Consider the following 16,359-nt stretch of genomic DNA (forward strand, 5'->3'; position numbering starts at 1 on the left):
GGAAAGTAAAATAAAGGAGTGACTCAAATTATGTAGACACATGTAGGAACCTCAAAAAGGTTAATTAAAAAAATACAGAATATGTTTTATTAAAATATGTTGTTTGTGGGTGCCTGGGTGGCTCAGTGGGTTAAAGCCTCTGCCATCGGCTCAGGTCATGATCCCAGGGTCCTGGGATCGAGCCCCACATTGGGCTGTCTGCTCTGCAGGGATCCTGCTTCCTCTTCTCTCTCTCTCTGCTTACTTGTGATCTCTATGTGTCAAATAAATAAATAAAATCTTTAAACAAAACAAAAACAGTTGTTTGTTTTTGTCATGTTTTGCTTTGTTGTATTTGTTATATATACTGAAAAACAATTGTCCATTTGACTATAGCAAAGCCAGTGAAAAAAATTCATAATAATAATTGTGTACTCTAGGTGCAGAAAAAATTTCACTTTACCAAATTAATGGAAATCAGTGCTGCTTAGTCATTGCCTATCACAGGATTTGTAATATAAATGTATATCCTAATTGTGCAAATCACCCTCATACTCCAAACCACAAAACAACATAGTGTATTTGGACAGGGAGAATAAAAAAGATAGAAAAATACATTTAAAATAACTCATATTCTTTTATTTAAATTATTCATGCAGAGTTGAGTCCATTAAGGAGGAATGGGTAAAACATGCATATTAACCAAAGAAAATATTCAATTTCCAGAGAAAAAATTGTGAGAAATATTATAATAAAGAGAACTAATAGATGAAAAAGAACTTAGTATTGTCCTAGCATGTAATTACGGATCATCACAAATTTCAGACAGGAGAAATCCTTTCCAAATAGATAAATTTGAGAATATATACCTTTTTCTTGCATCAGGTAAATATATAAATATCTAGGTTAACATATATGTTTAGTTAAGATGTGTAATTAGTATATATACATTTATTTAGTTTGTATATATTTAGGTTAATTTCTATATAATTATGTTAATTTATATACACAGGCTTATTTATATGTATTTAGGTTTATATATATTTATATATAGGTTAATGTGTGTATTTATATATATATGAAAAAAATTATATTACACTACTATATATTATATTCATGTGTATGTTTAATTTTTTGTCTTTTTTTCTTATGTATATTTGTTAAGGTTCATATTAAGAGAAATGAAAAACCAATCAATGGAAATAGAGTTCATTCTCCTGGGACTGACAGATGACCCACTATTGCAAATTGTGATTTTCATGTTTCTCTTTCTTAATTACACATTGAGCCTGATGGGGAACTTAATCATTATCCTCCTCACCCTGCTAGATCCTCGCCTCAAGATACCAATGTATTCCTTTCTCCATAACTTCTCATTTTTAGAAATCATATTCACAGCAGTATGTATTCCCAGATACTTGATAACCATTGTGACTAGAGAAAAAACCATCTCATATAATAATTGTGCAGCTCAATTGTTTTTTTATTCTTTTACTGGGAGTTACGGAGTTTTACCTTCTGGCTGCTATGTCCTATGACCGCTATGTTGCCATCTGTAAACCCTTGCATTACCCATTCATTATGAACAGCAGAGTGTGCTATTGGCTTGTACTTTCCTCTTGGCTAACCAGATTCCTAATCATCTTTCCCCCAATGCTTATGGGACTCAAGCTCAATTTCTTTTCTTTCTTTCTTTCTCCTTTCTTTCTTTCTTTCTTTCTTTCTTTCTTTCTTTCTTTCTTTCTTTTTTTTAAGATTTTTTTTATTTATTTGTCAGAGACAGAGGGAGAGCGAGCGAGCGAGCACAGGCAGACAGAGAGGCAGGCAGAGGCAGAGGGAGAAGCAGGCTCCCTGCCGAGCAAGGAGCCCGATGTGGGACTTGATTCCAGGACCCTGGGATCATGACCTGAGCCGAAGGCAGCCGCTTAACCAACTGAGCCACCCAGGCGTCCCTCAAGCTCAATTTCTGTGCTTCCAAAATAATGATCATTTTATGTGTGAAACTTCTCCTATCCTGCAGATATCCTGCACAGATACACATGTCCCAGAATTGATGTCTTTTATCTTTGCTGTGGTGACACTTGTGGTCACATTGGTGTTAGTGATTCTCTCTTACACTTGCATCATGAACATCATTATGCAATTCTCTTCAGCACAGCAAAGGACCAAAGCTTTTTCCACTTGTACTTCCCATATGATTGTTGTCTCCATGACATATGGGAGCTGCATCTTTGTGTATATTAAACCATCTGCCAAAGAAAGGGTGACTGTATCCAAAGGCATAGCTTTGCTGTATAGCTGGTTGCCCCTTTACTAAACCCCTTCATTTATACGGTAAGGAACCAGCAGGTGAAAGAAATCTTCTGGGATAAGTTACAAAAGATGTGTTTTTCAAAAAAGCAATTGTAATGAATTTACAAATCATAGCCTTGCTATAAAAACAAAAAAAGAATAATTCATTTATTTTTTTAAGATTTTGTTTATTTATTTGAGACAGAGATAGCATAAGCAGAGTGGAGGCTGAGGGAGAGGGAGAAGTGGGCTTCCAGGGAGCCTGATGAAGGGCTTGTTCCCAGAACCCAGGATCATGACCTGAGGCAAAAGCAGATGCTCAGCTGACTGAGCCTCCTAGGTACCTCATTCATTTCTTCTGATTGTGTTTTTCTGCCTCATTACTTTTCTGCTATGGACATTCTTTTGGAGAATCTTGCAGCTAAGTTCTACCGTTACATTTTATTATTCCTAATGAAAATACCTCTCAAATCTGTACCACAAGCTTCAAATAACATTTCTTTATTGTATATTAGCTTCTAGAAACCATGAGTTTAAAAAATATGCCTTTTATAAGTATAATTTGCTATAAAATTTGTTAAACATCTATTTTGTATCTCCCTTATTTCAGACATTGCTAAGTGCTCCATCCTTATATTTAAGAAGTTTGTCTTACTTAAAGGAGACAAACATATAACTCTAATATTAGTACATTAGTGTTTTAATAAAAAATATTAAAATATTATGGGGCATATTGTATAGTTTCTGAGTTATTTTGGAGTTCTGGGAGGCCTTTTAGGAGAAAGTAATAGTGAGACTAAAAATATACATAAGGAAAGAAGACTTAAGTCTAAATATATGAAAATCACACAGATGTATTAAATAACCACATGCATTTGAGGAATTAGTATATCTAATGTTTAAAACAAGATTTTTGAGATATTCAGTCTGGTTTCAGTGAAGTTTCCTTACAAATAAAATGTCAAATACTTCACAGAATACATAACATTTTTGTGTCTCAGAATTTCCATATATAAAGTAGGATAATATTTTTAAAGATTTTATTTCATTTATTTTAGAGAGAGAGTGTGTGTGTACAAGAGCAGGGGGAGAGGCAGAGAGAAAGGAAAGTGGACTCCCCACTGAGCCTAGAGCTGATGTGGACCTTGATCTCAGGACCCTGAGATCATGATTGGAGCCAAAACGGAGAGATGGATGCTTAACTGACTAAGTCACTCAGGTGCCTGTTTAGCACCCAGTAAAAGATATTGCTTATTTTGAACAATTCAAGAATGTGGTTCAACTAGTACTTAGTATGGTATTATATAGGTAGAGGTAACAAGTATTTTGGACTTACACCTGGTATTTAAGTAATGTTGAAATGTTTCTGAAGAATCACTTTGGTAGACTTTTAAATGTAATTTACAGTTATAATTCCTGCCCTTTCATTCCTATGTCTGGAATACAACCAGTATATCCTATGTTAGCTGTCTGTTTTCTAAAATTGTTATGAAATAAATTCAGTGTTTTTCATAGCAATGTAGTGTCAAATTATTATCTGATATAAGGTTTGTTTGCCAAAATCTTTCTCTCAATTCCAGCTTGTTTTCTACCTAGCAAAACTATGTTAATTCTGACCTGAGGAAAAAATGCACAGACTCTATTCCCTTGGCAACAATAGTGTGCATCTCCATATTCAAAGATTCAGCAAACTTCCATCTAGGAAAGATACATTTCCTTTGTGTAGGTATTCCACCCTTAATTTTGGTTTAGGGAAGTGATAGAAGAAAATCTTTCATCTATCTCACTCCTTTTCGTCAGGGTAATTAGGTTAATACTTCCATCTGTTTATCAAATATATATATATATATAGATATGTATATCTATATATATATATATATTGGACCACAATTGTTGGTGACTGTTTTTAGACTCTGATTTGCAAAATAAAATCTTTGTATTTGGTCTTTTTATAGCAATTCATGGACAATAAGAAATTCTCATTTGACTTACAAATTTGCAAGCCATTTCTTATATTTATTGGAAGTATGATTACTCTTACTTTCATTCAATGATTCTGAGAATCTTCTAAGACTACTAAATACATTTTTTCTATGTTCTATTGTTATAATTTTATTTTCAATTTCTTTGGAAGACTCATAATTAGGAAATTCAGTCCCTCTAAAAGCAAGATTATTGTTTAGATCATTAAAATAGTAAACTTATTTGAACCCTTTTATTCAACAATAAAGGTCTTCATTATTCAAATAGTTTAAGTATAACTACTGAGATCTTTAAGGAAGTCTTCCCAGAGTCTGTAAAGTACTAGTCCAAAGATAAACATTGGTGTCGGACTCCGGTAGGTTTTGCGGGCTGACAGGCATGAGGAGAGCGTCCGGGCCAGCCGGTAGCTCCCCTTGGGGCTGAGCGGGATGGCGAGTGTTGAGAGTCCAGGCGCATTAACGAACCACACCAGACTCGGGGGATCTGTCGAAGCAGGATCTCACTTTATTGAGCGGGGTTGCAGCTTATATTGGGTAGGGGATGGGAAATGAGGTCAGCGGGGAGAGAGCCTATGGGGTTTGGTTACGTAGTCAGTAACTGGGTAGGGTGTGTTGGGCGAGAGGAGGAAATATCAGAGATATGCGAACCGAAACCGCCATGTTGGCGCCAATACTGCCACGGTGGCGCCTTTTCTAACCGGAAGAGAAGGCAGGCCAGCGCCATCTTTGCTGTGCCCAACACATTGGCTTAAGGAACCAGAAGAAAAAGGTTGTCTGCATCCACGCCAGTGTAAAACAACTGTGCTGTACAGCTGTTGTAAGAAATGGTCTTATTGATGCAGGCAGACTGGGTCCAAGGATGCAGGGGAGGGTCCCACAGGACCAGCCAAGATGGTCCTTGACTTCCCACAGGATAGAACTCAAATGTGAGCCAGAGAAAGCAGAAACAGAGTTTATTGACTAGTGTAAGCAACAGACAGAATAGTAGACAGAGTGACTGACAGACTTGGAAAGGAAAGGAGTATACATATATAGTCATATATGTATACATATATAGTCATATATATGTATACTCCTTTCCTTTCCAAGTCTGTCAGTCACTCTGTCTACTATTCTGTCATTCATATATATATATATATATATATATATATATATATATATATATGAGTCTTTTTGTTGTTTTGGGGGGCCAGGCGTTTATATTAGAAAATTATCTAGGGTGTGTGTTTCTCCAGGAATCCAGGGAAAAGTGAGCATCAGGTGAATAACAGGGATTATTCTATGAATTACCAAAGAAAAGGGTGTTGATGCTGGGGTCAGCAAAATCTGTTTAAAGCTAATGTCCTGGAATGTGTCTGGAATCTGACTCTTCTTGGATGTTACCAGGTGTTTGGGGGAGTAGGAAAAAACCCAGAGAATGTTGAATTTTCTTCTTCTTTCTTTGGCTTGTTCAGAGGTGATATATGAAACATGAGTAAACAGTTCTTAGCGTTTACAGCAGGGATGGAGTCTTTCTGAAAAGGAGTCCCTTCAGCTTTCCTACTTCCTTATTACCTGTTGTTAAACTGACAAGAAATTTGGGGATGCATAATTGTGAATGATATTTCTAAAAATTAGAAATTCTGGAGAAAGAAATACACGGATGTCTTTGGATCAGAGTCCATCAGGGTGAGGGTGATAATGGTTGGATTCCCAGTGACACTCAAGATGTAGGTAAAGACAAAAATAAAGAGGAGAAAAAAATAACCACTTATAATTGTAGATCATTGGTCATCCCAAGAAGAATAAAAGGTGTCACTTCTGTGTGGTTTCTCACAGCTTATTTCTATGAAGAAGGGGGATTAATGGGAGGAGAAGAGGAAAAAAAAATGAGAATTAAAGAGAAAAGGTTACAGAGATGCCTACTCTCTTAATATCCTCATAAACACATTGCTATGGACAACCAACCTCCTTTAATATTCTGTTAGTCAGCAGTAACATCCCCTAAATCTTCACTCATATAATTTTTACTCAAAAATTCACTAACTCTATCAAACTCTCTGAATTTGTTTTCTTTTAATCCAAGACTCACAAAAAGATAACACATTGCATTAATAGAGCTGTATAAAAATAAAAACAAAGAAAGAAACCAAAGAAGCCTGTATTTTGGGGTGCCTGGGTGGCTCAGGTGGTTAAGCATCTGCCTTCAGCTCAGGTCATGATCCCGGGGTCCTGGGATTGAGTCCCGCATTGGGCTCCCTGCTCAGAGGCGAGTCTGCTTCTCTTTTTCCCTTGACTTCTTCCCCTGCTTGTACTCTCTTGTTCTCTCTGACAAATAAATATATAAATAAAATCTTTTTTAAGAAGTCTATATATCTCTATTACTTTTCATGATAGCCTTTGCTATTCTGTAAGTCAGATTTTAGTGGACTCCACCTTTTAACATAACACAAACTTGACCTTAACATCTCTAGCCTACATATGGTGCCAAACTTTTCCATAGTGACTACACAATTTTACGTTCCCACTAACAATATAAAACATTCCAATTACTCCACATTGTAGAGCTTTGATACTGGGATATGTGAGTCTTCTCACTTTTTTCTTCTTTTCAGGATGGATTTGGATATTCAGGTTTCCTTGCAGTACTATTTGAATCTGAGAATCAACTTTTCTGGTTTTTTTGTTTGTTTGTTTTCCATTTTTGAAAAGAAGTAATATTATTAGAATTAGATAGAAATTGAACTAAATCTATAAATTGTTTTGGATGATATCAATAGTATTCTAAGAAACTATGAACATGGAATGATTGATGCTATCTGTTTTAGAAGGATTAATTATTAAGTGAATTTTTAATAGATATAAACCTTTTTTGGATTATTACTATGTGAGTTTTGGCAAATTGTTTCTTTCAAAGAATGGTCACTTTCATTTAGGTTATCAAATTTTAGAACTGTTCATACGGCTTCCTTATTTTTATCCTTTTAATTGCCATATCCTACAGTGGAAACAGTTAACTGATTATAGATTTCTCTTCTTTTCTAGTAGAGACATCGGATGATATAATTCCCTCTAAGCATTGCTTTCACTGCACCCCACAAACATTAATAAATATTTTTTTTGATGCGCCTGGGTGGCTCAGCGGGTGGAAGCCTCTGCCTTCGGCCCAGGTCATGATCCCAGGGTCCTGGGATCGAGCCTGCATCGGGCTCTCTGCTCAGTGCAGATCCTGCTTCTCTCTCTCTCTCTCTCTTCTTGCCTCTCTGCCTGCTTCTGTTCTCTGTCAAATAAATAAATAAAATATTTAAAAATAAATAAATAAATAAATATTTCTTTTCATTTATTTGAAAATGTTTGAATTTCTTCCCATTCAGTTTTCCCTCTCTTCCCTTATGGTCCTCCATGCTATTCCACAGCAAATGAATCATTGAACACTGCATAAAAACTAATGATGTACTATATGTTGTTTAAGTGAACATAATAAAAAATAAAAATAAATAAATAATAAATATAGAAGTTTTAAATTTCTCTAGAGATTTTTTTTGATCCATGTGTTATTTAGATGTCTTATTTAGTCTATACATAATTTAATATTTCTCATTCATTCTTTTTATTTATTTATAGTTTAATACCATGTCATTTGTAAGCCAATATTGTGTCAGTTCTAGTCTTCAAAATTTTTAAAGTGTGTGATCTGTCTTGGTGAGCTTGGGGAAAAAAGGTGTATAGCTGTTGTTGGTTGAAATAGTCTATAGATGTTGATTACATACAGTTGATTCTTGGTGTTGTTGAGTCCAACTGTGTCCTTACCAATTTTATGCCTGCACTTCTGCCCATTTTGAATAGAGTTGTTGACATTTCTAACTATGATAAGTATTTGTCTATTTCTCTTTTCAATGCTAATATTTTTTTCTCATACTGTTTGATGCATTTGTGTATGCATGTTAAGGATTACATCAATATATTTTCTAATGTTAAATGTGCAGAGAATTTTACGAGTAAACCCCACTTGATCATTGTATACTATCATTTTTATATGTTATTGGATTTAATTTTTATATATTGCTTTAAAAATTTTTATCTGTATTCATAAGTAATATTTTCTGAATTTATTTTTTCTTTTTTAATTTATATTTTATTTATTTTAAGCATAACAGTATTCATTATTTTTGCACCACACCCAGTGCTCCATGCAATCTGTGCCCTCTCTAATACCCACCACCTGGTTCCCCCAACCTCCCACCCCGATGCCACTTCAAAACCCTCAGATTGTTTTTCAGAGACAATAGTCTCTCATGGTTCACCTCCCCTTCCAATTTCCCCCAACTCCCTTCTCCTCTATAACTCCCCATGTCCTCCATGCTATTTGTTATGCTCCACAAATAAGTGAAACCATATGATAATTGAATCTCTCTGCGTGGCCATTGCTGCTATAAACATTGGGGTACAGATGGCCCTTCTTTTCACTACATCTGTATCGCTGGGGTAAATACCCGGGAGTGCAATTGCAGGGTCATAGGGAAGTGCTATTTTTAATTTCTTGAGGAATCTCCACACTGTTCTCCAAAGAGACTTCACCAACTTGCATTCCCACCAACAGTGCAAGAGGGTTCCCCTTTCTCCACATCCTTTCCAACACATGCTGTTTCCAGTCTCGTTGATTTTGGCCATTCTAACTGGTGTAAGGTGATATCTCAATGTGGTTTTAATTTGAATCTCCCTGAGGGCTAGTGATGATGAACATTTTTTCATGTGTTTGATAGCCATTTGTATGTCTTCATTAGAGAAGAGTCTGTTCATATCTTCTGCCCATTTTTTTATATGATTGTCTGTTTTGTGTGTGTTGAGTTTGAGGAGTTCTTTATAGATCCTGGATATCAACCTTTTGTCTGTACTGTCATTTGCAAATCTCTTCCCCCATTCCGTGGGTTGCCTCTTTGTTTTGTTGACTGTTTCTTTTGCTGTGCAGAAGCAGAAGCTTTTGATTTTGATGAAGTTCCAGAAGTTTATTTTCACTTTTGTTTCCTTTGCCTTTGGAGACATATCTTGAAAGAAGTTGCTGTGGCTGATATCGAAGAGATTACTGCCTGTATTCTCCTCTAGGATTCTGACGGATTCCTGTCTCACATTGAGGTCTTTTATCCATTTTGAGTTTGTCTTTGTGTACAGTGTAAGAGAATGGTTGAGTTTCATTCTTCTACATATAGCTGTCCAGTTTTCCCAGTACCATTTATTGAAGAGGTCCCGTTGAAATCAAGAACACGACAAGGATGCCCACTCTCACCACTCTTGTTCAACATAGTATTAGAAGTCCTAGCAACAGCAATCAGACAACAAAGAGAAATAAAAGGTATCCAAATTGGTAATGAAGAAGTCAAACTCTCTCTCTTCGCAGATGACATGATTCTTTATATGGAAAATCCAAAAGACTCCACCCCCAAACTACAAGATCTCATACACCAATTCAGCAACGTGGCAGGATACAAAGTCAATGTACAGAAATCAGTGGCTTTCTTATACAATAACAATGAAAATACAGAAAGGGAATTTAGAGAATTGATTCCATTTGCTATAGCACCAGGAACCATAAGATACCTGGGAATAAACCTAACCAAAGAGGTAAAGGATCTGTATTCGAGGAACTATAGAACACTCATGAAAGAAATTGAAGAAGACACAAAAAGTGGGAGACCATTCCATGCTCTTGGATTGGAAGAATAAACATTGTTAAAATGTCTATACTGCCTAGAGCAATCCATACTTTTCATGCCATTCCGATCAAAATTCCACCAGTATTCTTCAAAGAGCTGGAGCAAATAATCCTAAAATTTGTATGGAATCAGAAGAGACCCTGAATTGCCAAGGAAATGTTGAAAAACAAAAATAAAACACGGGCATCATGCTACCTGATTTCAAGCTTTACTACAAAGCTGTGATCACTAAGACAGCACAGTACTGGCATAAAAACAGACACATAGACCAGTGCAACAGAGTAGAGAGCCCAGATATTTTTTCTTTTAATTCCTTGTCCTTGTTTTGTGTAATAATAATGATGGCTTAGGAATGAATTGAGTATTCTCTCTTCCAGTTTTTTGGAGAATGTGTGCATAGTTTATATTTTTAGAACTTTTGGTATAATTTATAAGTGAAGCCATCTAAACCTAGATTTGTGTGTGTGTGTATGTGTGTGTGTGTGTGTATGCTGGGGGGAAACATTTCTAACTATGAATCATTTACTTTTGCTATTATAGAGTTCTCCATTTATAAATCCCTGATGACTGCTTTAGAAGTTTATGGTTCACAAGTATTTTATCAATTTCATATAAATTATCTATTTTTGCCAAAAACTGGTTCATATTATGTCATTGTTTTTTCAATATCCACAAGATCTGTAGTGAAGTCATATTATAGTCCTAATATCAGTAATTTGTGTCTTCTATTTTTCCTTGATGAACCTAACTAGAGATATATCAATTATATTTATGTCCTAAAGATTTGACTTCTATCTTCATTGGTTTTTGCTATTGTTTTCTGTTTTCTGTCTCAGAGAGTTTTTCTTTAGTGATTCAGTGGATATGGCATAGTATTCAGCACTTACTGCTGAAACAATTAGATATCCAAATACCATTAAGTGAACTTTGATCTGTGCCTCAAAGTATGTTAAGAGATGAATCTACTTCCCATGTACTAATACAACTTGATACAAGTTGGTAGTACATTTTTCTGGGCACAATGATAAAGTGGCTCAGTGTGTTGCAGAGCAAAAAGAGTAGTTGTAGGACATATGAACAGACAACTCCGAAGCTCCCAAAAAGATGAAGAAAAAAATAATTAAGTTGTATCAACAATCTAGGGAAATGTTTACTCTTTGGTCAAGGGAGTTATCAACAATTTAGGAATATAAATCAGTATTAGTGAGATTTCCAAGAAGGAGAAATTTTGACAGAGGGAATACATTAAAACATTTAGGTAGGGATTTGGCAGAGTGATATTCTCCATCATGTTCAACATTATACTTTAGAAATAGAAAGAAGAAAATAAAAATTTACAGAAAAGTCTCCTCTGTTTTTCTAATCCAAATGAACTCCATATCCATTGAGTGATTGTTTACCATCTATGACTCTTATCCAAACTTTCCAATAAAAGTGATTAAACTGTGGGAGGTTGGTGGTGGCTTGGCTAAATGGGTGATGGGTATTAAGGAGGGGACTTGTGATGAGCACTGTAAGTGCACTTACATGTAAGTGATGGATCACTAAATTCTATCTTGAAACCAATTTTACTATGTATGTTAAATAACTAGAATTGAAATAAATAATGCAAATAAAAATAATTAAGTTAAACTTACTAAACTGTAATGTTATTATGAGGTGATTTTTTAAAAAATGCAGACAACCAAAGAAAGACATTTTTTCAGAATCTGATCATAATCAAGTATTTTTTTTCTGCTTAAAATATTAGCTATATCATGTAACAGATCAGCTTAGCTATTATCATATCCTGAGAGATAATCTCTCTTTTGAAACTTCCATAGTTCCTATTTGCCAAAATGAAATTTACGTCATTATTTTTAATTTGATTCCATACTATATGAATATTTTTAAATGTCAGGACATGCAAATCATTACAATTATATTTTCTGTTGATTTAAAGAAAAAGTAATGACTAAAGTACATTCTAAATATCAGTGTCAACTATAACCCATTTCCAAAAGCTTCCCTCAACAATAGATTTTTTTTGGTAAGATTTTTATTTATTCATTTGACAGAGAGAGAGATCACAAGTAGGCAGGGAGGCAGGCAGAGAGAGAGGAGGAAGCAGGCCCTCCGTGGAGCAGAGAGCCCAATGCGGGGCTCGGTCCCAAGACCCTGGGATAATGACTCGAGCCAAAGGCAGAGGCTTTAACCTACTGAGCCACTCATGCGCCCTAACATAGATTTTTGTCATGTTTTTTCAATGCCATACTTTCAAATTTAAGTTATAAATCCTGAGTATTATTCTATACTTTCACTCTACACAGAAAAAGTCATTCATTTATTATTTTTTATCATTATATTTTTTGCTAACTGAATTAATCTACTTAGTTATTTATTATTTGATATTAAGTTCAGTAGATGAGATGATACTTTTCTAAATCTATGTCATGTATGGGAAGAAACAATTATAGGAAAGATAAATAAAAGAGAAAAAATGCTATCCTTAGTTTTATCTTTCAAAATGATACAAGAATATGTGTGATTAATAATTTATAATTTTTTCAGCACATTTGTACTCATGAAATCATCAAAGCTGATGTGCATATTAGGATAATTCTCAAACCAAGCTTAGGTATTTGCTGAAATTATTAAGCTCCTCCACCCTTCATGTGTCAGGTTTGTTCAATAATTTCTTATGATTGTTAGTATATTATTTGTCAGGTTTAACTGAAATATTTGTAATTGCTCATAATTCTTTAACACAAATTAAACTAGTTTCAATGGAATATACTCTAATGCACAATGTTATTTTTTTTTAGTTTTATTTACTTTTTTAGAGATTTACTTATTTTAGAGAGAATGAGAGAACAAGATTGCATGATAGTAAGGGCAGAGGGAGAAAATCTTTAAGGAGACACCCCACTAAGCATGGAGTGTGACATGGGGCCTGATCTCACAACCCATTAGATCATCACTTGTGCCAAAATCAAGGGTGGACGCTTAATTGACTGAGTCATTCAGATGCCCCCACAATCTTTTCAAAATAAACTATTTTCTAATTTGATCATCAACACTAATGGTTATTCTCTGCCACAATTATCTTTTCATTTCATTAAATAGAGTGTGTAACAATAATTCAAAAGATATAAGTAATTCAAAATTATTCAAAAGATAGAGGTTCAAAAATATATAATTCAACAGTAATTCAAGAGATATAAATAAATATCAGTTTTAAGTAGAGTGTAAATAGGTACAAATAAAGAGCTGAAATAACTTGTACATTGCATGTTACATTAAATATAAAATAAATAAAATACTTCATAATCTTGACTAGAATTCAAATCTAACAGAGACAGATTGGAAACTTAGCTCCATTTCTTTCAGATACTCACAGGGAAAGGATGTGATGGGAAAAAAAGTATCTCTTGCAGGACATAAAGAAAACTAAATTCTTTGGAACAAAGATTTTTCTGCAAATAATGCTTAAGAAGAGATAAAGATGAATATCACAGACATAAATGCAAAAAAAAAAAAAAAAACATAACAAACCAGAAGAAACTGTATTGGAAGCTACTACTAGATATTTTGATATTATTAGGGGTTCATTTTCTTTATATAAAATGCAACAGGAATTCATTTGCTTGAGAAGGAAACGATCTTGTGTATCAAGTTCAAGAAGGCTTTTTTCACCTGCTGGTTCCGCAAGGTATAGATGAAAGGATTCAAAAGTGGAGCCACGGAAGTATTGAGCACTGCAATTCCCTTGGAAAAAGATATTCTTTGTTTGACTGATGGTTTAACATACATGAAGATGCAGCTGCCATAAGAAAGGGATATCACAATCATGTGAGAAGAACATGTTGAAAAAGCTTTTTTCTTCTGATTAGTTGAAGGGAATTTTAGAATTGTTAACACAATAAAGGTGTATGATATTATCACCATTACCAACGTGACCACGAGTGTCATTGACGCAGAAATGAATCCCATGGTTTCAATGAGCTGTGTGTCTGAGCAGGAGATCTGCAGCAGGGGAGTTGTATCACAGTAGAAATGGTCAATAATTTTGGACGCACAGAAGTCAAGATTTACACCTAAGAGGAGAGGTACAAAGATGGTAAAGAATCCAGCAAGCCAACAACAGAAGAGAAGTTGAATGCAGACTTTACTGTTCATGATGGTTGTGTAATGCAGAGGCTTACAGATGGCAACATAGCGGTCATAGGACATAGCAGCCAGCAAGTAAAATTCAGATGCACCAAGAAGGAAGGCAAAAAACACTTGAGTTGCACAACAATTAAAGGAAATGGTTTTGTCTCCAGTTGCCATAGTAACCAACAATTTAGGGATGCATGTAGTAGTATAAGAAATTTCTAGGAATGAAAAATTCCGAAGGAAAAAATACATGGGGGTCTTGAGGTGAATATCCACCAGAGTAAGTGTGATGATGGTCAGATTTCCAGTGACGCTCAGCAAGTAGGTGAGAAGCAGAAAGATGAATAACACAACTTTCAATTGTGGGTCATCAGTCAAACCTGCCAGGATAAACACTATCGCTTGTGTATGGTTTCCCATTACTGTCCTCTACTTTTCCAGTTCTAAACAGAAAAGATAAACATAAAGAAATTGACAATCCCAGTGGAAAAATAAGAGTGATTTAGATGTCTAAAATAAAGCTAGCAAGCGACATTTCAGACAGAGTAACACAATGCTCGTTCAAGTTTTGAAGATGGATATGCCAGGAGGTTTGCATTTTCAGAGTATCTGGACAGCGAATTTCATCTTCAGTTTGTAATTCTACTGGAGAATAACCTATATGATGATAGAAATTGTTGATTTTTTAAGGAAATAAATTTGATGGAAATTAGAGGGACATACCAAACATAGAAAAATGCTTTTCCTCTCTTGAATTTACACAATTGGAATGAATGCTGTTTATTGTTCAATTAAAAGGTTTGCATACTAGAAACAAAGTGGTATCTGTCATTAAAAGTACAGCTGCCCATTTATTGCATTTAACACACACACACACACACACCTTGCTGTCATTAATAAATAAGGCTACCATAACTTTACCATTTTCTTCAACAAATCAACTCAAATGCTTGATTCTTGTGTCATTTACTTTCATGGCTAATGAGATACAATTTCAGATAAGTGACTTTGAGGCATTGGGAATATATTTATTTGCCATCCTTATTAGTGTTTCCATTTCTTCAATATCCCCCCTTCCCAGTTTGTATCTTGAAACAAAATCAGAGGGAACAGTCTGTAATTTCAGTGTGTATATCAAAAAAGTTCAGTTTTCCTGTGCATGTTATCATTCTGAGAATAGATCAAGTAAAATAAGGTGAAGATAAGAATAAATTGTAAAGATGCAGAAAAAAATATACAAATTAGTGTTCAGGAAATGGTTTGAGATGTTAGAGGTAAAGAAAAGAGGGAGATAAAGACAAGACTTTTACAGAAACCTAGAAGGTAAGAAGGATTTAAAGAGACAGGATAATGAGTTTGAAAAAAAAATAGCAGAAGATTTAAAATAGGCAAATTACTAAGACAATTTTTTAAATATAAAATACATAAATTGGTAACTAAAATATGTAACTTAGTAAGTAAAAATTTTAAGGAGAAAATGTTCACCAATAAAATTATTCCCCATATACTTTTGTGCTTTACACTTACCATTTTATTCTTTGTCTAAAATACAGACTGAAAACTTGAACAATTTTGAGATCAGCATGGCCTAAGGGAGAGGAGGAGTGAGAGTATTTGGCACATTTCAAGCACATATTGGATCTCAGAACAGTGGTGACACCAGTTTTAGGAAGCATATATTTCCCTATCCTAATGACACTCAGCTAATTCATAATTAAAGAAATATTAACTGTAAGATACTATTTTCAACACCTGGCATACATTGAGACAATTGAATTTTCAGATTTTCTATGCTAGTCAGTTGGAAATCAGGTTTAAATTTGAAGGAGTATATTATCCAAGTCATCACCTTAAAGGGAAATATTTTGTGCAAGTAACTATAGGACAGATTATAGTGTATTTCTCCAAAAAAAATATTTATATCTCTAAGGAATATTTCCTTCCCTGGTTTCTTCATCATGAAGCACAATAAAAAATTAAGGTTGGCTTTGGGCACTAGATAAGACAATACTGTATGTCTTAATACCAAAGTAATTATTTTCAATCTCAAAAACATAAATTATAATTTTTAAAGAGTTTATTTATTTATGATAGAGATAGTGAGTGAGGGAACACAACCACTTGGGAGCTGAAGAGGGAGAAAGAGGCTCCCCGCTGAATAGGGAGCCTATTACGGGTCTGGATCCCAGGACACTGGGATCAGGACCTGAGCCAAAGGCAGATACTCAAGGACTGAGACACCTAAGGTCCGCCAAAACATGTTATTATTAAAAGGTATG

The 16,359-nt window shown here is 34.6% G+C and overlaps 2 protein-coding genes across 2 annotated transcripts; one reads left to right on the plus strand and one right to left on the minus strand.

The window, feature by feature from the left end:
* Positions 1-1,160: 1,160 nt before the first annotated feature.
* LOC101674732 (olfactory receptor 6C6-like) lies at positions 1,161-2,388 on the plus strand. The gene is given in 4 exon segments (XM_013050826.1): positions 1,161-1,457; positions 1,459-1,659; positions 1,949-2,276; positions 2,279-2,388. Coding segments are annotated over 4 exon segments (936 nt in total).
* Positions 2,389-13,561: 11,173 nt separating this feature from the next.
* LOC101673874 (olfactory receptor 6C74-like) lies at positions 13,562-14,500 on the minus strand. The gene has a single exon (XM_004782208.1). The coding sequence runs from the start codon at positions 14,498-14,500 to the stop codon at positions 13,562-13,564; it is 939 nt and encodes a 312-aa protein (XP_004782265.1).
* Positions 14,501-16,359: the final 1,859 nt, after the last annotated feature.

The sequence above is a fragment of the Mustela putorius genome, unplaced genomic scaffold (assembly GCF_011764305.1).
Source record: "Mustela putorius furo isolate JIRA1106 unplaced genomic scaffold, ASM1176430v1.1 tig00537227_pilon_pilon_pilon, whole genome shotgun sequence".
NCBI classification, from domain to species: domain Eukaryota; kingdom Metazoa; phylum Chordata; class Mammalia; order Carnivora; family Mustelidae; genus Mustela; species Mustela putorius.

What these genes read in the sequence shown, in the direction of transcription:
- LOC101673874 (XM_004782208.1), bottom strand. Translation starts at nt 14,500, where the DNA reads ATGGGAAACCATACACAAGCGATAGTGTTTATCCTGGCAGGTTTGACT.